The sequence below is a fragment of the Maylandia zebra genome, linkage group LG15 (genome assembly GCF_041146795.1).
Source record: "Maylandia zebra isolate NMK-2024a linkage group LG15, Mzebra_GT3a, whole genome shotgun sequence".
NCBI lineage: Eukaryota > Metazoa > Chordata > Actinopteri > Cichliformes > Cichlidae > Maylandia > Maylandia zebra.
Genome location: NC_135181.1, coordinates 33,933,906 through 33,956,989, shown reverse-complemented (window position 1 = coordinate 33,956,989; position 23,084 = coordinate 33,933,906). Strand labels below are relative to the sequence as shown.

Here is a 23,084-nt window from a genome sequence, read left to right as displayed (position 1 = left end):
AAACACAGGGAACATGGAGCACGACTGGAGCAGTCGGAGCAACGAGCAAAAACAAAACAGAGTCCAAAAATACAATTCTGGAGGCCGGCCCGAAGGTTGACTGCTCAATTGTCCAAAGCCAAGAAGCTCCGGGGGTTGACCAGGAGGGCAAGTGAAACAGTTCAGGGGGCCGGCCTCGTGGGGAATGGTGGCGACTCAACAGTTCAGGGGGTCGGCCTCGTGGGGAGGGGTGGCGACTCAACAGTTCAGGGGGTCGGCCTCGTGGGGAGGGGTGGTGACTTAACAGTTCAGGGGGCTGGCCACGTGATAAGCGGCTGCAACTGAAGAGGCCAAACCGTGGGGACCGATAAAGTGTTCCAAACCACGCCGCTCTTTATTGATCTTTGCGTCTAGGTCTCCAATAAGCAAGACTATGTCATGGTGAGGGATTTCGCGTAAGGCTTCATGAAGGTGGTTGTAGAAGGTCTATTTGGCAGTGTAACATATACTTGGAAGATCGTGATCTTCGTGACGTTTGTGCGAAATCAGGCTGTGAGTCGTTGACAGACTTCCAGCCTACGAGAGCTGTCCCCACCTTCTTGGACATGACAATGCCTACTCCTCTGATGTGTTCCGGTACTGTGTACCAATTGAATTCAAGCAGCAATTGGGCCAGTTTCCTGCATTGGAGGAAAGTTCTTACATTCCATGCCTCAATTCTTGTTAGTGACTTTGCGTTGAAGACAGAGTCTCGCGTTTAGTCACTAAACGCTGGCCAGTCTAATTTTACATTGGTAGCAATATTAGCTATATTATTTACAGTTGTTGCTGTTTTCTAAAGTTGCATGTACATCAGCTATACAGATACAATGGTCCAGCCATGATGTACTATGCCAGGCTTCACTTATGTATATGTAGCTATCTGGAGGCAGTAACAATTTGATAGAAAGGATAAGATTATTATCTTCACAGAAATGGATTAAGTGGTTAGCAAACCGAGAACTGATGTCTGAGTGGCATTAAAATCACCCACAACATATATACTCTAAGTATCATTATCTTGAATAAATGCATTAATAAAAGCCAGACTACTGAGGTATTCCTCCTCATTTTCAAAAGATTCATAGGGAGTAAAAACATTAAGAATAATAAAGCTATTATTATTCTGTGTATATTGTATACCAATACACCAGTCTACATCCAATCTAATGGGCTTTATCACAGGGTCTATTTTTTGTCCCAGAGAACAGCAACCCCTTCTGGTATTGTGCTTCTGACTATAGTTGTGCTGGGATCAGTTGTTGATTCCCCCCACTCCCAAAATCTTGCATTAAGGCAATTGAGTTTTCCCAAGTCCTGTTTGGACAACCCTGTCTCTTGCAAACATAAAATGTCTGCATTCCGACTGTCTATAACAATCCATCGAACTTTATCCCCTGCACTCTGTCCTAAACACAAGCCACGACAGTTGTAAGATAATCTCCGAAGATACATTAGCACCAGAAGGTGCAGTTATCTCCCCTGCTGGATCCACTGTGCTTGACCGGGCCTGTGTGGTTCATAAAAACACCAGACCAGAGCCCCTGTGGAGCCCCTTGTGGAATTCAGCAGTAACCTTGAAAGAATCGAACCTGCTCTCTATAAGATGCTCAGTAAGTAAGATGCTCAGCTTGGACCTCAGACTGACACTTAAGAGCAGTCGCACGTTGTTTGACCTCAACGTCGTTGGCCAGAACGATTGAAACGAGACAGTCCATGGGCCGGTTGCAGAAGATTTTGCTGCTTGGTGTGATAAGGCATTCCTTTCATTAAATGTGTTAAAAACAAAAGACATGATTATTGATTTTAGGGAGTCTTCTTATAGCCCATCACCTACTATCATTAAAACTGCTGATATTGGGATTGTGGAGAGTTACAAGTATCTGTGGGTTGTTCTTGACCACAAACTGTGTTTTAAACCTCATGCTGATGCCAGTACCAAAAAAGTTCAGCAAAGTCTGTTCTTTTTATCAAAAATGAGATCTTTTAATGTCTTATCTGAAATGGCCAGATATGGCAGTCTCGCTTCTGTCAGTCTGCCCCAGGGCAGCTGTGGCTACAACTGTAGCTGCCTCCACCAGTGTATGAATGTGAGAGTGAATGAATAGTGGTATTGTAAAGCGCTTTGGGTGCCTTGAAAAGCGCTATATAAATCCAATCCATTATTATTATTATTATGTTGTCCTTGTTTTACAAAAGTTTTACTAAATATGTTTTCTTTCTGTATCGCTGCCTGGTTTGGTAACAGGACTCTGAAGAACAAGAATTGGTTGGGACTTTTGGTAAAAACTCCCAGCAAACTCTCAAGGCGTTTGCAAGATGGATTTTTGGCCATTTATAACAAGCACGTGCTGGGAAAGGCTTATTCTATTAATTGTTTTAACCATCCACTTTACAATGAGTTTGACCTCTGGCCGTCGTTTTAGAGTACCTGTGAGGAATACCAAAAGACTCCATATTTCCCTTATCCCCACTGCAACCCGTCTCCTTAATGGCAAATAACTGTCTTGTACCTTTTTATTATTGTTTTGTTTACTCTTATTGTTGCCCTTGCAGCTAAACTACACTCAACAAAAATATAAACGCAACACCTTTGTTACTGCTCCCATTCCCCATGGGATGGACGTAGAGACCTAAAATTCATTCCAGATACACAATATAACCATCCCTCCCAAACAGTGGTCACAAATCAGTCCAAATGTGTGGTAGTGGGCACATCTGCTATATTGAGATAATCCATCCCACCTCACAGGTGTGCCACATCAGGATGCTGATCTGACATCATGAGTAGTGCACAGGTGTACCTCAGACTGCCCACAACAAAAGGCCACCCTGGAATGTGCAGTTTTTTGCGCTATTGGGGGTCTGGGGACCCAGAACCGGTCAGTATCTGGTGTGACCACCATTTTCCTCATGCAGTGCAACACATCGTCGCATGGAGTCTATCAGATTGTCAATTGTGGCCTGTGGAATGTTGGTCCACTCCACTTCAATGGCTGTGCGAGGTTGTTGGATATTCGTGGGAACTGGTACACGCTGTCGTATACGCCGGTCAAGCACATCCCGAACATGCTCAATGGGTGACATGTCCGGTGAGTATGCTGGCCATGCAAGAACTGGGACATTCTCAGCTGCCATCTGCCCTGAACAATGTGAACCATGATTCATCCGTGAAGCGCACTGTCATGGTCTACGGTGGGTGGCTGGAGTTTCCATTAGGCTCCTGAACTGACCTGGGATCCGCCCCTGGGCAGGGCCAACTCCAGCTCCTGCACACCTGGAGCCTATTGCAGGCTATCAAGCCAGAGGGATTTAAACCACACATCGATGTTCACTCACTGCCAGTTCGTCATCAACCCATGTTGGTAACAGGTCTTGTGTTTCAAATTCTCGCTGTGATTCATCTTACTAACAAAGACTCTTTTGTGCTACAGTTGCTGTACCCACCCTGGCTCACTCCACCTCCGGACTTGGAATACCTAGTGATCATTTTGGAAATCCCTCTGTGCCTCACCTGCCTGCCCTCCTGCCATCACACTCCATCTGGAGCCCCGGATCTCAGGTCAGCCTTTCCACGCCACTCAGCCTCCCCTGGATCTTCATCATCCCCCTCTCAAACACTCCAGGTCCCTAACTGCAAGTAAGAATTGCTGCTCTTATACTGGCCACTTCTGAGCTGCCTTCACTACCACACTAACTTCTATATCCTCTCCCCTCAGTGTGACTGTTCCCCACTCAGCTCCGTTCCACTTCTCAGGCCTCGTTCCCTCGCCCTAGCCACGTTCCCCTGGGCACGCCACACCAAGGCTCCACGTCTCGTCATTTTCTGTCTTTGCCACGTTTCCCTTTTTTTTGTTCCCCTTGCACTTAACCGTAATAAACTATTAAATCATCTACTGTCTCCGCTCTGGGTTTCTGCACCTGAGTCCTATTCAGTACCGGCCATCCGTCGCCGTGACAGTACGAACTGGCCAACAAATGGACTCAGCAGACCCAGTACATGCAGCAGTCTTCAAGCAGGGAGCCATTTTAGGGGCTCATGAGCAAGCGTTGCAGGTTCTCGACACCCGGTGTCAAGCCATAGGCGAGACCCAGGCTAGGATCTTAGCTTCCCTGCAGGAGATTCAGTCGGCTCTTTCCCCTCCTCCAGGCCCATCCTCCGCGTCCCCTGCGCCCGTGGCAGAACCTCCCCAGTCTTCCCCAGCTCCGACCCCTTCGGGCTCCGTGTTTCGCGATGCTGCATTCCCAGAACCCGAGCCGTACTCTGGGGAGCGGGGCCGCTGTACGGCCTTTCTACTGAAATGTTCTCTCGCGTTCACGCATTCACCCCGTTCATTTACTAGCGAATCAGCTCGGGTAGCATATCTGGTGGCTAAGCTACAGGGCAAGGCGCTGTTATGGGCCGAGGCGTACCTGTCGGCTCACCCGCTCCCAACCTGCTCGTTTGATGATTTCCTGTGCGAGTTTAAAAAGACCTTTACTCACCCAGTATCGGAGGGTAGTTCTGATGAAAGGTTGCTCGGGTTGCAACAGGGGAGCCGGAGTGTCGCGGAGTTCATTATCGACTTCCGTACTGTAGCCGCCGAGGCCAATTGGCCCGATCATGCCCTTCGGGGAGTGTTCCGTCGCGCCTTAAACGACGAGCTCAAAGACCAGCTCGCTTCCCGCGATGAGCCCGAATCCTTTGAAGACTTGGTCTCCCTTTCCCTTCGGATAGATAATCGCCTGAGGGAAAGGGAGGCAGAAAAGAACCAGAAACATCGTAAACCTGCGCCTCGTACGTTTTCACTTCCTCCACCGTCACGTCCGGTGTCAACATCCGCTCCCGTTTCCGTGGAAACGGACGCCGCTCCGGAGCCTATGCTAATCGGCCGCTCTCGTCTCACACCAGAGGAGCGAGAACGACGGCTTCGGTCGGGCGCGTGTTTTTACTGTGGCTCAGTGGAGCATAGGTTAGCGCAGTGTTCGGTTCGGCCAAAAGGCTCCGCCCGCCGGTAATTTCGGGGATACAGGTGGGCGGATCCTCTTTCAGTTCCAAACCCCGGTTAATTCTACCAGTCACCCTGTGTCTAAATAAGGTTTCTCACCCCCTCCATGCTCTCGTTGATTCCGGAGCAGAGCAAAATTTAATAGATTTAGCTCTCGCTAGACGCCTTCATTTGCCACTCAAGACTCTCGATCCTCCCATCCCTGTTACCGCATTAAACGATCAAATATTCTCTCAGATAACCCATCAGGCTGGCCCCGTAACCCTTGTCACCTCTGGAAACCACCATGAAGCCATTACCTTATTCACCTTCTCTTCTCCTGATTCACCACTCATCCTAGGCTACCCCTGGCTACAGAAACATAACCCTCATATAGACTGGTCTGGAAGTAAAATCGCTAGTTGGAGCCCTTTTTGTCTAGCCCACTGCCTCAAGTCTGCCCTACCGCCGGGTGCCCCTGACACTAACACCTCGGGCGTTGATCCGGTTGACCTCACACTCGTCCCACCTGAGTACCATGACCTCCAGGAAGTTTTCAGTAAAGACAGAGCGTCGTCCTTACCACCCCACAGGCCTTATGACTGCGCTATCGACCTTCTACCTGGTGCTCCGCTTCCCTCTAGCCGGCTATTCAACATCTCCAGACCAGAAAGAGAGTCCATGGAAAAGTACATCCACGAGTCATTAGCTGCAGGTATCATCCGCCCATCCTCCTCTCCAGTGGCCGCCGGCTTCTTTTTTGTGGAAAAGAAGGATAAATCACTCCGTCCATGCATAGACTACAGAGGGTTAAACGACATCACCATTAAAAACAAATATCCTTTACCCCTTATCAGCTCAGCCTTCGAACCCCTCCATGAAGTCACCGTATTCACCAAACTGGATCTCCGCAATGCCTACCACCTTGTCCGCATCAGGGAGGGGGACGAATGGAAAACGGCTTTTAATACGCCCCTAGGTCATTTTGAGTATTTGGTCATGCCGTTTGGGTTAACCAATGCCCCCGCTGTCTTTCAGAACCTGGTCAACGACGTGCTCCGTGATTTCCTGAACCAGTTTGTCTTTGTTTATCTTGATGACATACTCATTTTCTCCAAGACCCCCCAGGAACACCATGTCCACGTCCGAGCAGTCCTCCAACGCCTCCTGGAAAACCGACTTTACGTCAAAGCCGAGAAATGTGAGTTTCATGCACAATCTGTCACTTTTCTTGGCTATATACTCGCAGGAGGGCAGGTGAAGACTGATCCAGCCAAGATCCGCACGATCCTAGAGTGGCCCACGCCCACGTCACGCAAGCACTTACAACGTTTCCTCGGCTTTGCCAATTTCTACCGGAGGTTTATTCGCAACTACAGCCAGGTAGCCACTCCTCTCACTACACTCACATCCACCAAAAGACAGTTCATCTGGACACCTGAAGCTGAGGTAGCATTCAGTAGGCTCAAGCGCCTATTTACTTCAGCTCCAGTATTGTGTCACCCAGATCACTCCAAGCCATTTGTTCTAGAGGTAGACGCGTCCGACGTCGGCGTCGGAGCGGTCCTTTCACAGCATTCAGGTTCCAAGGCCAAGTTACACCCATGTGCCTTTTTTTCACGTCGACTCTCGTCAGCTGAACGCAACTATGATGTAGGAGACAGAGAGTTGCTGGCTATTAAGTTAGCCCTGGAAGAGTGGCGTCACCTATTGGAAGGAGCTGAACACCCATTCACCATCTTCACAGATCATAAAAACCTTACTTACCTCAAAACAGCTAAGCGTCTAAACGCCCGCCAGGCCCGTTGGTCTCTGTTCTTTGATCGCTTCAAGTTTGCCATCTCTTTCCGTCCAGGTTCCAAGAACGCCAAGGCTGATGCCCTGTCTCGTCTTTACGACCCAGACGCTGAACCCACCGAACCAGCTCCTGTGCTTCCTGCCTCCTGCCGCGTAGCGTTTTTATCCTGGGACATAGAGGAATCCATCCAGCGTGCTTTACTGGATGAACCAGACCCTGGCACAGGTCCTCCGGGCCGCCGCTTCGTTCCCACAGCAACCCGTTCGGCTGTAATTAAGTGGGCTCATACCTCCCGGTTTTCCTGCCATCCTGGAATCGGCCGCACCATCGCACTACTACGTCGTCACTTCTGGTGGGCAACTCTGGAACATGATGTGCGGGACTACGTCTCTGCCTGTGACGTGTGCGCCAGGAACAAGACCCGAAATCAGCGACCATCCGGTCTTCTGCAACCTCTAGCCGTACCTTCTCGTCCTTGGTCCCACGTTTCCCTGGACTTTGTCACTGGACTGCCTAGGTCAGCAGGTAAAACAGTGATACTCTCTGTGATCGACAGGTTTTCAAAAGCAGCTCACTTCGTTGCCCTGGAGAAACTACCCACTGCCACGGAAACTGCAAGACTGATGGTTGACCACGTCTTCAAACTCCACGGGATTCCTGCCGAGGTCACTTCTGACAGGGGACCTCAGTTTACATCCCAGGTTTGGAAATCTTTCTGCTCTGCCCTGGGTGCTCGAGCCAACCTCAGTTCTGGTTACCACCCTCAAACCAACGGGCAGACTGAGAGGCTCAACCAAGAGCTGGAGTCCATGCTCCGCTGCATGGTTTCCCATAACCCGGCTACCTGGTCAGCACATCTCCCATGGGTGGAGTATGCGCACAATTCTCATGTTTCCGCATCCACTGGTCTCTCTCCATTTGAAGCGTCCCTGGGCTATCAGCCTCCCCTCTTCCCTGAGGAAGAGGCTGATTTGGCTGTGCCTTCCGTCCAGCACCATCTCCAGCGCTGCCGCCGCGTCTGGACTCGGACCCAGGAGGCACTGAAGAAAGCTGCTGCCCGCCACTGCCGCTATGCAGATCGTCTACGGTCGCCAGCTCCTCGGTACGCTCCAGGGCAGAAGGTGTGGCTGTCGGCTAAGGATGTTCCCCTTAAAGTTTCCTCCCGCAAGCTGGCTCCTCGGTTTATTGGGCCGTATGTCATCCACTCGGTCATCTCGCCCTCTGCTGTGAAGCTCGAGCTTCCTCCCAGTCTGCGGATTCACCCGGTTTTTCATGTTTCCCAAGTCAGGCCTGTGCTGTCCAGCGTGCTGTGCCCGCCTTCCGACCCCCCTCCGCCCGCCCGGCTCATCGATGGTCATCCGGCCTATACGGTTCAGCGGATCGTTGACGTCCGTCGCCGTGGTCGGGGTCGCCAGTTTTTGGTGGACTGGGAGGGGTATGGGCCTGAGGAACGTGCCTGGGTTCCTCGCTCGTTTATCCTTGATCCTGCTCTTGTCTCTGATTTTTTCAGGTCACGTCGCGGGCTGGGGACCGGTCGGCCGCCGGGTGGCGTCCCTTGAGGGGGGGGTACTGTCATGGTCTACGGTGGGTGGCTGGAGTTTCCATTAGGCTCCTGAACTGACCTGGGATCCGCCCCTGGGCAGGGCCAACTCCAGCTCCTGCACACCTGGAGCCTATTGCAGGCTATCAAGCCAGAGGGATTTAAACCACACATCGATGTTCACTCACTGCCAGTTCGTCATCAACCCATGTTGGTAACAGGTCTTGTGTTTCAAATTCTCGCTGTGATTCATCTTACTAACAAAGACTCTTTTGTGCTACAGTTGCTGTACCCACCCTGGCTCACTCCACCTCCGGACTTGGAATACCTAGTGATCATTTTGGAAATCCCTCTGTGCCTCACCTGCCTGCCCTCCTGCCATCACACTCCATCTGGAGCCCCGGATCTCAGGTCAGCCTTTCCACGCCACTCAGCCTCCCCTGGATCTTCATCATCCCCCTCTCAAACACTCCAGGTCCCTAACTGCAAGTAAGAATTGCTGCTCTTATACTGGCCACTTCTGAGCTGCCTTCACTACCTGCCTAACTTCTATATCCTCTCCCCTCAGTGTGACTGTTCCCCACTCAGCTCCGTTCCACTTCTCAGGCCTCGTTCCCTCGCCCTAGCCACGTTCCCCTGGGCACGCCACACCAAGGCTCCACGTCTCGTCATTTTCTGTCTTTGCCACGTTTCCCTTTTTTTTGTTCCCCTTGCACTTAACCGTAATAAACTATTAAATCATCTACTGTCTCCGCTCTGGGTTTCTGCACCTGAGTCCTATTCAGTACCGGCCATCCGTCGCCGTGACACGCACACCTCTCCAACGTGCCAGACGCCATCGAATGTGAGCATTTGCCCACACAAGTCTGTTACGGCGACGAGCTGGAGTCAGGTCAAGACCCCGATGAGGACAACGGGCATGCAGTTGAGCGTCCCTGAGACGGTTTCTGACAGTTTGTGCAGAAATTGTTTGGTTGTGCAAACCAATTGTTCCAGCAGCTGTCTGGGTGGCTGGTCTCAGACGATCTTGGAGGTGAACCTGCTGGATGTGGAGGTCCTGGGCTGGTGTGGTTACACGAGGTCTGCGGTTGTGAGGCCGGTTGGATGTGCTGCCATATTCTCTGAAACGCCTGTGGAGACGGCTTATGGTTGAGAAATGAAGATTCAATGCACGGGCGACAGATCTGGTTGACATTCCTGCTGTCAGCATGCCAATTGCACGCTCCCTCATTGCTTGTGGCATCTGTGGCATTTTGCTGTGAGACAAAACTGCACATTCCAGGGTGGCCTTTTGTTGTGGGCAGTCTGAGGTACACCTGTGCACTACTCATGATGTCAGATCAGCATCCTGATGTGGCACACCTGTGAGGTGGGATGGATTATCTCAATATAGCAGATGTGCCCACTACCACACATTTGGACTGATTTGTGACCACTGTTTGGGAAGGATGGTTATATTGTGTATCTGGAATGAATTTTAGGTCTCTACGTCCATCCCATGGGGAATGGGAGCAGTAACAAAGGTGTTGCGTTTATATTTTTGTTGAGTGTAATTTCCCCTGGCGGGACAATAAAGTATTGAATTGAACTGAACTAGGTTAGTTCACTGAGGATTAGGGTGTTTTGTTTTTCACTGTCACCCTTTAATAAATCACTTGTGTAAAATGCAGCTGAGCTCATGGTGTCTGCTTTTGGATCCGAACCTCTCGTGCTGGCCCCTGGCTGTCTGTGACAATGTTTTGCAAAACCCTCTGCACTTCTACATGACAGTCATGATAATTCAATTCAGTCATAGAGCTGAATTAAGCTTTTGACCCTCATTTCATGGAGTGCCAACTCTTTAATGAGCACATAGCAATGTATAAAAATAATTAAAAACAGCTTTATTTAATCCTAACAAAACCCATCTTTCTTTACCACAAGAAAAATGGGGCTACACCAGGCTCTGTGTAACAGTTAACATTATTTCTCTAATTTAGGATTATGTGTATGATAAACTCATTGCTTAGATATTAGTTTTCACAGACAATCATTTTCACTACTCAACCTAAATTTCTCATTTATATATTGATCAAACTTATTTTGATTTATCTTTGTTTCTGAATAAAAATGCTTTATTATGAGGAAATAAAGAAAAGCTCTGTTTTAGCACTCTGATCATTCTTACTCACATTAGGCTGTGATGTAGGGGTGACCAGGGAGGGAATTAGAGAGTCTTGGGGTTAGGCTTGTGCTGTGAAATCCCTGCTGCCACGTGGTTATGAAATTAACCACTGGACGGGTACAATTATGTATATAATACATTATAACTTCTATGTAAAGTGTACTTTTTTGTATGTTTTTGACTTGGGGGTAGATTATGAAAAAGTAAAATACAAACCTAACACATAAGGTTATTCTTATTCTGATTTTAATTTAGGAACAAGCAGAACATCTCTCAATATGTTGCACACTTTCTCATGGTTCTTTGTCTTGGTCGCAGCATTTTGAGTTTCTTGTGTTTTTGTGATTGTTATGCATTATGATCACGATTTAAGGTTCATTAGCAGTCTATGTTTCTGAGTTCCTTGTAATCCCTGTTTAGTCTTCAAGAGGTGAGGGTCAGCAAGGGTTTGTGTGCAGGGACCTGGGTGTTGTCTGCTCCAACCATAAAGCTGGCTGTTAGACTAGTGGGAAGAAACATCGGGAACAACATCTCCGAAAATATCAAAGCACTTTTGCATATAGGGTTCATTTCGACTGATTGCCCAGATGGTTGAAGTTTACATCACAAAATTGTTGCCTAGAAAAAAAATATCAGAAGTGTATTTGCTGACACAAAAACAGTAGTATTTTAAAAGATTACTGACAGTCTGGGTTCCATTAAGTCCAAATGAGCTTTGGGTATTGAGAAATGCCCACTAAACAAATCGGCATTGACCCCGCCTTGTTACTTTGATGAGCAAGGTTGAAATTCATGAACACTGCATCAGCGCCAGGAGTGTCAAAATGTTTGAACTAAATATGTCAATATTTTATGGAAATTACAAATAAACACATTTATTTAATGTTTCAAATGAAATAAATCAATATTTAATGAATTATTATTTTCTACCTTCATTATTAATAAATGAAATATTAAATTAACTGTGTAATTATTTATTTATATCCTTTTGGCACTTGTAGCCCTCCATACACACCGTTCCAAGCTCCTGCATGAGAATGTGCCGATACACACTCCATACCAGTTGGCGGCAATGACAAACTCTTTTGTTGTTTGCCAACCGTTTACAAACAAGAAGAAGAAGAAGCAGAAGCCAGTTTAGACGTAGAAGAAGACAGCTGTAAGCCCGCGCAGCACAAGTCGCTGTGGCTGTACAAGTGGGTTTCTTATTAGAAAATGTTCGTGTGTCTGACAAACGGTATGTGAGCCTTTACATTATTACAGCGAGACTGGATATGAACGTAATTATCAGCGGGAGAAACTTGTTATACAACTTTTAGTATGCAGGGTGTTTACGCTAATAGATGACATGTAAAGTGGTATTTTTGTTTGAAATCAATGTGACTGACGTGTACTAATCCAATTACAAAGAAGTGCCTTTTGTAACTCTCGGGTAGACAGTAGGAGTGTCTATAGTTAAAATCTCTGTCTTTGCCTGATGAGCACCGGGAAGACATGGGAACATTATTTGTTGCTTTGTCGCGCAGTTTTAGGCAGTTAGAACAAAGGTGATAACTTCTAATAGAGCAGTATTGCATTTGAATTTTATTTGTTTCCTCTCTCCCACACGGCTTCTTTAAATGTGCAATAGCTGTGTTGCAATTATGTGTTTAACCTAATCATATTTTCTAACGTTACGGGTTTTTAATATTAATATTAATATTGAGAGTGGGCCACTCTGCTGCCAATAGACCTGTCCACGTTTGTATTCCATGTCTTTTGTGTGCAGCTAGCCAGCAGCTTAACATCTTTGTTTGACTGCTGAGCACGCATAAAGAGAGATCTTTAACTGTGAATGCACATGGATATGGAATATTTAAAATGATGTTTAAGACCAGCACACAACGTGTTTGTAACATTAGTCTTTATAAACGTCAGTTTCATTGTTTATGTTCTTGCAGGGATTCAAATTGTTGCATCATGTTGATAAGCCCGGAACAGGAGGCACTGATTGATCGGGTGTTTGAAACCTATCTGACAGATCATCATCACAATGACATTCTTCAACTTATTGAAGAGACTGAAGATAATGAAGACACTCATCGCCCTCTAGTGGTTAATGCCATGACATTGTTTGAGGCCAATATGGAGGTAATGTTAACACAGGTTTCTGTGTTTGGGATATAGATAAAGTAAGCTCCTTGAGATTTGTATGTCTGTTTAAAAAAAGAAAAAAAAAGTCATGTGTCATGGTTAAACTCAGAATAGTATTATTATAATCCCGGTTCCTAAAATGATGGGCATTGGAGTGTAAAGTTTAAATAACACAGAAGGCAATGATTTCTAAATCTCAAACCCACATTTATTCACAAAAGCACCTCAAAAACATATCAAATGTTTAAACTGACCAAATTTAACATTTTAAGTTGGGAACTGTAGAAAAAAAGGCTGGAAAAGTAAATGATACTAAAGTGAAGCAATCATAGAAACATTTTGCAACTAATTTGATTCATTGGCAACAGGTCAGTAACATGATTAGGTTTGAAAAGAGCTTGGAGAGCTAATGTTTCTCAGAAATAAACATGGGCAGGGTTTCACCATTCATCCGCCAAACACTATGTCTACAAATTATGGAATATAGACTTTTTATATCTCCTTATAATACAGTACATAATATCAAATAATTCTGAGGAGCAGGAGAAGTCTTTGTGTGACAAGTCTGGAAGCTTGTGATCTTTAGGCCATCAGGTGGCCCTGCACTGTCACCATGTGCTTAGGAACACTGCCAGAAAACACTATTTGTGAGTATAGTTCATCATGCCATCAACAAATGGCATGTGGAAAAACTATTTGCTTCCTGATTTCTTCCTTTTCTGCATATTTGTCACTTTTAAATGTTTCACATCAAAGTTTTATTTGTCTTAGTTAGGGTATATTGACGGTGGGGATACTTTTTTTTCTGTTAAGCCGGGCTTTCTGGGTTAGCCTCTGTGAACGCTCATATAAAAGGGGTCTTCTTCAGTTCATTAATCTTTTTATACACAAAAATCATCCCTAGGAACACCGTCGAACATGAGACAAGAGATTAATCCTTTTGGGACTTAGGGCACAGAGTGGTTACTTATTAGTTAATTATTATATTGCTGTTTAAACTGGATAAATTTAAACATTAAATGCTACTATCCCATATCTTAATAAAGGAGATATGGTTTTACAGTGGACCAAAGTGAAATTAAATATGTTAAAATTAATTAATTTTCAATTGACTATACAAAGATATTTTACTATGTATAGTTAGAGGATATTGCAATCAATTGAAAATTGATAGCATAGTTTAAAAAAAAAAAACAAAAAACTTATTTTGGGGTGGCGGGGAGTGCTGCTTTTTGGCACCAGATTATTAAAATAAATTGCAAACGTGATATACTAAGATTAGGGCAGACAGCTTGAGTAACAAAACGATAAATCATCTATTCATTTTCTTCTGCTTATTTGAAGTCAGCAGGCCAAACAGGGAAGCCCAAACCTCCCTCTCCCTGTCCTACCTTCCTCTGGTAGGACATGTCCAGCTGGAACAGCTTACCCAGGAGGCAACTGCCTCATGTGGCTCCTTTTAATGTGGAGGAGCAGTGGCTGTACTCTGAGCCCCTCCCCAATGACTGAACTCCTCACCGTATCGGTAAAGGATCCATCCAACCCTCAGAGAAATCTCATTTACGCCACTCGTACCTGCGATCTCATCCTTTCGTCTTTAATAGAACGAACAGTAATATGTTAACAAAATGATCAGGCCCACATGATCAGATTTGTTTCTCAACAATGATGCTCCATCTGGTAAAAAGACAAAAAGTATCTTATTTTATGGCTTAGCTGACATGTCTGTACTTGGGTTTTTTTAATTTTTGCATTTTAAGAAAAATTTTCTTAAAATGTTTATTTATATATTTTTAACAGATGCAGTTAAACTATTAAAAAGGAATTTTCTAAATTGGAATCCAGTGAGCAGTTCATTTTGAAACATTGTTTTTCTTTCTTGAATATTTAGCCTCTAAGTATTTCTTATCCAAACACTCATTTATTATTTTGACGTACTTACACTTCATTATTTAATGTGGATTTGCACTAATGTCATGGTTATTGTACTGTCTTCCCACAGATTGGGGACTATTTCAATGCATATCCCACTGATATCCTGGCTATATTTGATAAAGTATTAAACAGAAAAGCCAAAGCGGTAACAGACGACGGCTCACTCAAACATAATGAAGGGCAAAGAAAACAAGACCAGAGATTGGTCCACACTCTTCATGCTCGCATCACAGGTTAGTCATGCAGTTATACTAGTTACAGCTCTCAATTTGGATTGTGTGTCTATGTCAACCAAAATGCTGTCAAGCCTAAATAAACTGAGTTATAAATCTATGCTATAGATCCGGTCACTCTCTACGAAAGCAGCACATAGTTTCAAAAGCAGTTTTTTTTTTTTTAAAGATGGTGACCAAGTTTGTTATTGTATTTTTCAGGAAGCTAAGAAAAAGCCTTTATATCAGTCTGATTTTTAAAATATTTAACTGGATAAACTGTTATTTTAATTAACTAGGAATAGTTGCCTTTCTTTGTCTGCATAAAGAGTTTGAGTGCTTAATCAGATGTGTACATTTTAATAAAGATAACAATACAATTTCCCAGTTTGATAGTTTAGCAGGTGCATTCAAATCAAATTAAAGTTTATATTAATATAAAATATTTCATGTTAATGTTATATTAAAAACAAGAAGCACTCTGAGTACAAACCTCTGCCTTGGTAGCTCAATCTCTCTGGGGAGTATTAACTTCCAATTTTAGTTTGTATATGTTCCTTTTGTTTCTGAAATGTAAAGGTGAGGTCAAATGTGATGTATTTGGTTGAAAACTATAATGTGATATTTAGAATTCTCATATGATTTTCTAAATATTGCCAGTTTGACCCTATTTGACCTTGAATCCCCAAATATCATTTTCTAATAGTTTATGTTGTCAATGCAAACAGTGGCAGTAAGAATCTGAGAGTCCAATATAGGCTTATTATCACTTTGACATTTAGATCAGTTTGACTGTGAAGGAGAAGTCAGTTATTTCAAATCTTTATTCGGCACATTACTTTTTCGACTAATAATTGACCTTGAAGACGCTGGTAAATGCAAGCTACATTTTAACGCAATGACCCCACTCTGTACTCCTGCAAACTTTTATTCGAATTCATTCAAAACCTTTTGAGCTGTTGTATTCACAGAGGCACACATGGAGCAAATGGTACTGAAAATATAACCTTCTTGGCAGAGATCAAAATTTTACACAGAATCCCAACTTGGAAACAGAATTCCAACTATTGGAAACATGGTTATGCCGTCACAAAGAAAAATATATTAGAGAATGACACTCAAAATGTTTTTAACCTTAGTTCCCAGATTTCAGCGTGCAGCTGTACGTTAGTTGTTGCCTTAAGCTCTAAGTCCAAGTCCCCACAGTTATATCAGTAAAGCTGTCCAAATAACCAAAACTGGAATTATGTATATATCTAATGCAGGGGTGTCCAACTCCAGTCCTTGAGAGCTACTGTCTGCAGCTTTTAGATGCATCCCTACTCCAACACAGCTGAATCAATCAAATGGCTGAATTACCTCTTCAGCATGCCATCAAGTTTGGTAAAGGCCTGGTAACGAGCCATTCATTTGATTCAGGTGTGTCGGAACAAGGATGCATATAAAAGCTGCCAGCCAGTATCTCTCGAGGACTGGAGTTGGAGACGCCTGAGCTAGTGTTTATGTGCTTGCACTTAGTTTTTGCATCTCCTATATGGTGTACCTAGTTTTATAAATCTGAACATTACGGCTAACAGCTATATTCTCCCATTTTAGTGCAGCTAGCCAAACAACAAAGAACTATTGACTGCTTAAGAGACAAGCAGTGAAAGTGGACAGTAGATCCTTGGTTTCCTAAGATAAAACTCATTGCTACAGCCAATGGTAGTACAAAATTGACCCCCTCTTAGTAGAAAATAAGACTAAAAATAAGGAGCCACCTGAGTTATCAGCTCTGTCACTAGTTAGCTAACATAAAGTAATGTTAGACTAAAGTCTATTGACCACAACCAACCAAGCTGGTCACGTCATGTTTTGTACTGACACAAGATGGCACTAAACATGTTCTATCAGCATTTCTCTCTTAAATCCAGCTTCACAGACAGTGTTACATCAGTATCAGTTTTTCAGTGCAGTGCTCCAGGGTGTAAATTACCCTTTATACTTGTAGCGTTTCATGTCCAGTTTAAAAGCAGTATGGGAGTTAGAGCCTTCAGCTTTCAGGCCCCTTGTCTGTGGAACCAGGCTCAGGGAAACAGCCATCTACTGTGACCGTTTCGGGGTCACCCCCCTTAGCAACAACAACTACAATCAGGCATTTGTGTCGACTGGTAATGAGTCTTTTACACCACTGTAGATGAATTTTGGCCCACTCATCTTTGCAGAATTGTTGTAATACAGCCACATTTGAGGGTTTTCGAGCGTTGCTGCTCTTCACTGTTGCTTGTTTGAGTCACTTCACATAACTTTTTTTTTTCTCCTGTGTCCAGGTCTGCCAGTGTGCCCAGAGCTGACAAGAGATACAATTCCTAGGACTAGAGATGTAGGACACTTTTTGTCTGTAACTGGTACTGTAATACGTACCAGTATTGCCAAGGTAACAGCATTTCATATATGTACATGTGCTATTCAATTAAATGGAATGCTGCTTCCAACACTGCAAAAAACATGAGCAGTATACATATAAGCCACCAGTTAATAGTGGAGTAGAGATTTAGACGCCCACACATCGTGTCAATATTTGAATTAAATATTTGTGAAAGGACCCAGTTGATACAACCCGTCTTTTTTGGGTAGGTCAGGGTGCAACATGTGACCATCATTTTTTTATCACTTGGTCAAAGACCTAGCATATAGTGTCATCATAAGACTGCTTTAGTGGGAAGTCTTCCATGGAGGGAATTTCTTTAGCTGATGAGGCATCACAAGAAGGCCCTGCCGTCTCCTCCAGGCCAGAGTCAGTGTTCGATGACCCCACGTCACCGCTTAGTGCAATGCAGACACTACACATCATTACTGGTTGTGAATGCATCCCCACACACTGCCCTAACAGGGGGTCAGTGTCCACCAAGGATTTGGTAGACCAGGGTGTGCGTGCAACCCATATCCACCATAGACTGGCATGTACCCCCTTCGCACCTTACCGTTATGCTGTACGTACCTCTTAGACCGAAGGAGGGTGTTGGAGGGCCAGCAAAATGGAACATCTATCTCACACGTCTGTGGGCGCTCCCAGCAGACGTGTCCTGGCCCCCCCCCCGCACTCAACACTCCTGCCCCAGCGGCTCCCGGTGAGTGGAGGATGGTGTCTGTAGAGGGGAAAAGGGTTAGATGAACCATCAGGTGCTGCTCTGCAGATGATGCACTGCAGCCTGCTACTGATGCATAGCGGCTAGCTCCACCACCATCTTCGCCAGCACTTCCACCAGCCGAATAGGTTGTGGTCCATCATCCCATGACTGGGTTTCGGCATCATTGTGACAAAAAGACCCGAAGCACACAGCATTGCAAGTCGATTGATATTATACATACAGCACACTTTTTGGTTTGTACAACTTCCCAGCTGTCCTCCCGTCAGGTCCCGGCATCCTACTGAAATGGGGAAGGCATGATCAGGTGATTGAGAACACCCCCGTTCTCTGCGGCCTGCTGGAGCGGGGGGGCTAGGAGGAGGAGTTGGCCGTCCGACTGCGGTCTGGAGTGTGGGGCCTCCCTGCTGTTGCGGAGTCGGGGCGGTCTGCCTCTCCCCACCGCAGGGAAAAGGGTAACACCACCTGGGTCTGGGTGCAGTTCCCCCCTCCAGGGGCAAGGGTACCTAGACCCGGTTCGTAGAGTACGCTTGGGGAGTGTGATCGTGTGTACAGCGTCTCTTTATGTCTGTCTCCACGTTGGTTGAGTGTGGAGTAAGTGCATATGAGAGCATGAGGGTGGGAATGGATGTTTGTATCTCTGTGTGCCTGTATGTCTGTGTCTATATGTCAGGTTGGGTATCAGACGCCACCTCTCTGGGGGACATCTCAGGCCCTCCAAGGTTTGGAGGCCTATCTCCCCCCACCACCACTTCCCCTGCCAGTGGCGGACTCCCTCAGGTGTCGGTGCGTTGGTGGTTCTTTGTGTCCGGGGATGGGCGTCCAGGTACACACCGGCTCACTCCTTGGCGGCCGCTTATCGGGGCCTGGAGCCTGGGGCTCGCTCGGGCCACTTCGGGGGTGGGGTGCCCCCGGCCTATCGGCCTGGGGCTCGGTCACTCAGGCACGGCTGGCTGCCGGCGGAGCTCACGGGCGCGTCACTGCAACCCCCCCTGGCTTCTGCTCCGCGGCTGCTGAGTGAGCCCTCATCTGGGACTCTCCTCAGCTCCTTCTGGGACAGTGGCGCGGCTGCCCCTCTGTCGGTCTTCCTTGGTCTCTTGTGTTCTGGGGGCCTCTGGATGTCTGGAGTTTTGATCTCCTCCATACCTGCTTCATGCCCTGGAGGACGGGGCAGTGGCCCCCCCACACCCTCTAGCAGATCATTACATGAAGGAACCTTTTTAAAAAAAAAACAAGCGCGTCCATGCTCACAGGTGTACACACGGGTGATCACACCCACAAACTACACCCTTTTTGGCTCCTACCTCAAAGCACACTGTGTTCTGTTGATCTTACGTGCTGCACAATAATGTTTAATATTTAGTATTTACTGTCATATTCCCATATATCATTGTGATGCTGTTTATTCTATTACTCTTGTTCTCTTCTGCTTGTTTTCTTTTTTCTTTCTCAACAGGTGATCCAGGTGATTGATATATGCATTTTTTTACAATTTTTTTTCTGCCCATTCTGTTGGTTTTTGGTTTTTGCCCTTCTCCCCCGTCGTCCCTCTTCTCAGCTGTTTCTCTTTCCCTCTTTCTTTCTCCCCTTCTTTCCCCCAATCAAATTTGTCCTGTATTCAGCAAGTGAAAATAAAATAAACACTAAAAGGTGAATCAAATGGACCATTACGGCAAGGCTGGGATGGTCAATTTGGTAAAGTAAATCCGTTGGGCATCTTTCTTTGCCTTTAGACAATAATTCTGATGGCAAAAGAGCCAAACGGGACAGGCAAAAAAAAAAAAAAAAAGTGATTGAGAACAGCTGTGTGGGTTAGCCTCCCCTGACGTCCCACCCTAAACCCACTGCTCCATGCCTCCTCTGCAGCTTAGCCAAAACCACACCTCCCTACAGACAACTTCCAGTTTTTATTCTTATTCATGACCATTGTTAGTTATGTGTAAATGTTTCTTAATGTCAAACAAGCCTTCTACAGTTAAGCTTAACTGTTGAAACAGTTATTCGATTAAAAAATTGAATGCAAGTTAAAAATTCAACGAGACACAAAAAGTCACTTTGTAAACTTTGAGGTGGTGTTTGGACAAGGAGCAGAGCCTTACGCAGATCCACTTTGGTTTCTTTGAGTTTTACTGACAGCCGTGTCTTTTTCCTCCTCTCGTAGGTTCTGGAATATGAGCGTGATTACATGTGCACAAAGTGTCGTCATGTTTTCACAGTGCAGGCAGAATTTGAGCAATTCTACACGTTTGTCCCACCCGTAGCCTGCCCTAACCCCGATAGCTGTAACTCATATAAATTCAGTTGTCTGTCTGAAGGATCTGAACCTGCTGCTTGCAGGGATTACCAGGAGATCAAAATTCAAGAGCAGGTTAGGCTTTTAAACATGAGCTTATTGATTTTAAAAATTTCTAAACATAGTTAAAGCGTTAAGTTATGTTGTTAAAACTTCACATGCTGAGTGCGTAAAATGTCATTTTTATCGAATTGTACCCATCTTACAACAGGTGCAGAAACTTTCAGTGGGCAGTATTCCTCGTTCTTTACTGGTAGTTCTGGAGAATGACCTCGTCGACAGTTGTAAATCTGGTAAGAAACATTAATGTGTAAGAACTGTCCAGATACGCTTCTCCTGATAGCTTACAGTTTGTGGCTCAAGGCAAGTTGAGTTTAAAATGAGTAGCAAAGCAAACATAAGTTTGTCACTGGAAATCCACATCAGTGCTGGAAATGTATGTTTTCTAACTCTTAATAGATGTTTGTAGTGAAAAACGATGCAACAAAGGTAGTTGTATTATGATTACTTTGCCAAAATCAGAACTGAAAATAAAATTTTAATAATTAATCTCATGTATTGGCTTTTGGACTGTATGCTCCCAGGAGATGATGTCACTGTTTATGGAGTGATGTGTCTGCGCTGGAAAACCTTTTATGATGGTGCACTTTGTGATGTGGAGTTGGTCCTCAAAGCTAACAATATAGAGGTAAACAACCAGCAGGCTGCTGCTGGACAGCTTGTAAAGGATGCTCAGGAAGAATTTGAAGAATTCTGGAATAGCTACAAACATAATCCTATAGCTGGTATGTATAATTTACTGTGTAAGACTATTATATTTGTGTATCTTGCTCTATATCCATTTATTTTGTTTCCCTCTCTCTTATTTGTAGGTAGGAACCATATCTTATTGAGCCTGTGTCCACAGGTTTTTGGCATGTATGTAATTAAACTGGCAGTGGCCATGGTCTTGGCTGGGGGAGTTCAGAGAATAGATTCTTCTGGGACCAAAATTAGGGGTATGCAATTTTTCTTTTTTAAATTTTTAAATAATACATATTAATATTCTTAAGTATCTGCAAAGAATGACTCCTACAAACCAGTAAATAAACTTAAAAAAAACCCCCAAAACATTTCTAAGCTGTGCCTTTGAAGTGGAATCTGGCCCTTTGCAGTTCATTTTCTTTTGAACCAACCATCAATCAAATTTCTGCTGCTCATCTGGGTTCTGGTCGTGGCTGGAGCAGAAAAACTGAAACTTCCCTTACCCCAGCCACCTCCTCCTCCTGGGCCTTCTCCTGGTAAGACAACCGGAATACTTCACCTAGGAGAAGTCCATGAGGTATCCTAGTCAGATGTCAGAAGAACCACCTCCTTTTGAGTCCCTCACCCTACCTCCAGGGGAGAGCCCCGCTACGCTTTGCAGTAAACTCATTTCTACTGCTTGTGTCTGGAACCTCATTCTTTTGGTCACTCCCCAGAGCTTGCAACAAGAGTGTAGGAACATAGGTTGACTGGTAAATGGACCACTTTCGTTTTATGCTCAGGTCTCTCTTGTCTACAACCGATTGGCATAGCATCCGTATCACTGCAGACACCTCTCCAATCAGTCTGTCACTCTCGCACTCCCCTGTCCTCTCACTCGTGAACAACAGATACTTGAACTCCTCCACTTGGGGCAATAACTCATCCGTGTCCTGGAATCAGCACTCCACCCTTTGCCGACTGAGAACTTAGACTTGGAGTTGCTAACTCGCATTCTCGCCGCTTCACACTTGGCTGCATACTGCTCCAGTGTGAGCTTGAAGTTCCTCACCTGATGAAGTCAAGAGAATCACATCATCCTCAAAAAGCAATGATGAGATTTTGAGGCCACCTGTGGGCTCACCACCCACAGGAGGGGCCACAGAGATGGTCAGCCCACAGGAGGACAGACCCATGTTGCTTTTTCGGGCCCTTTAAATAGCTTCATGAAAATTAAAATTGTGACTGTCTTGTGACAGAATGTAAACTCTGACAAATCAGTGCCTCTATGTTGTTTTTTGTGTTTTACAAATGGCCCTCTGTGAAATGTGTGTATTCATGATTTGCTCCTTCTAGGCGAGTGTCATATGTTGCTGGTTGGTGACCCAGGTACAGGGAAGTCTCAGTTCCTGAAATATGCTGCCAAGATTATGTGTCGTTCTGTACTCACAGCTGGAATTGGCTCAACAAGTGCAGGTAGGTCCTGCTTTTCCCTTTAAAAAACAAAAAACCCAAACAAACAAAAGAAACTATATATACACACACAAAGGAGACACAAAATGCCGCTTCTTATTATTAAGGGGAAAAAAATATTGTATCACATCTCGGAAAACTGAGTTCAGTTTCTCTAGCCACACCCAGGCCTGATTACTGCCACAGCTGTTCTCAATCAAGAAATCACTTAAATAGAGCCTGCCTGACAAAGTGGAGTAGGTCAAAATATCCTCAAAAGCCAGACATCATGTTGCGATCCACGGAAACTCAGGAATAAGTGAGAAATGAAGTAAGTTATAAAGCCATGTCTAAAGCCTAGGGACTCCAGCGAACCACAGTGAGAGCCATTATCCACAAATGGAATGATCCAAAACACACCAGCAAGTTCACCTCTGAATGGTTTAAGAACAACAAAATGCAGACTTTGGAGTGGCCTAGTCAAAGTCCTGACCCGAATCCGACTGAGATCCTGTGGCATGATCTTAAAAAGGTGGTTCATGTGCGAAAACCTTCCAATGTGGCTGAATTCTGCAAAGACGAGTTGGCCAAAATTCCTCCACAGGGCTGTTTTTTTAATTTAATTTTATTGTTATTATTTTTTTTTAAAAAGGTGTTGTTGCTGAGGGTGGCCCAACCAGGTATTAGGTTTAGGGTGTCATCAATTTTTCACACAGTCATG

The 23,084-nt window shown here is 45.1% G+C and overlaps 1 protein-coding gene and 1 long non-coding RNA gene across 6 annotated transcripts in view; both read left to right on the top strand.

The window, feature by feature from the left end:
* The first annotated feature begins 3,209 nt into the window (after nucleotides 1-3,209).
* Nucleotides 3,210-3,905, top strand: LOC112436443 (uncharacterized). The gene is made up of 3 exons (XR_003025083.2): nucleotides 3,210-3,379; nucleotides 3,453-3,658; nucleotides 3,738-3,905. It is a non-coding gene; the product is annotated as an uncharacterized LOC112436443 (long non-coding RNA).
* Nucleotides 3,906-11,600: 7,695 nt separating this feature from the next.
* Nucleotides 11,601-23,084, top strand: part of mcm9 (minichromosome maintenance 9 homologous recombination repair factor) — a 32,293-nt gene continuing 20,809 nt past the window's right edge. Inside the window, exons 1-9 of one of the 5 annotated variants that reach the window (XM_004564746.2) lie at nucleotides 11,601-11,724; nucleotides 12,428-12,617; nucleotides 14,623-14,788; nucleotides 17,077-17,183; nucleotides 20,057-20,263; nucleotides 20,400-20,481; nucleotides 20,773-20,973; nucleotides 21,061-21,186; nucleotides 22,268-22,387. In XM_004564746.2, the coding sequence (XP_004564803.2) occupies nucleotides 12,447-12,617; nucleotides 14,623-14,788; nucleotides 17,077-17,183; nucleotides 20,057-20,263; nucleotides 20,400-20,481; nucleotides 20,773-20,973; nucleotides 21,061-21,186; nucleotides 22,268-22,387 (1,180 nt within the window). In that variant the 5' untranslated portion in view covers nucleotides 11,601-11,724; nucleotides 12,428-12,446. Of the gene's footprint in view, nucleotides 11,725-12,427; nucleotides 12,618-13,964; nucleotides 14,146-14,622; nucleotides 14,789-16,665; nucleotides 16,918-17,076; nucleotides 17,184-20,056; nucleotides 20,264-20,399; nucleotides 20,482-20,772; nucleotides 20,974-21,060; nucleotides 21,187-22,267; nucleotides 22,388-23,084 lie in introns of those variants that run through there. The other 4 variants (XM_004564747.2, XM_014409311.2, XM_076874308.1 and 1 more) reach the window with 4 other exon arrangements.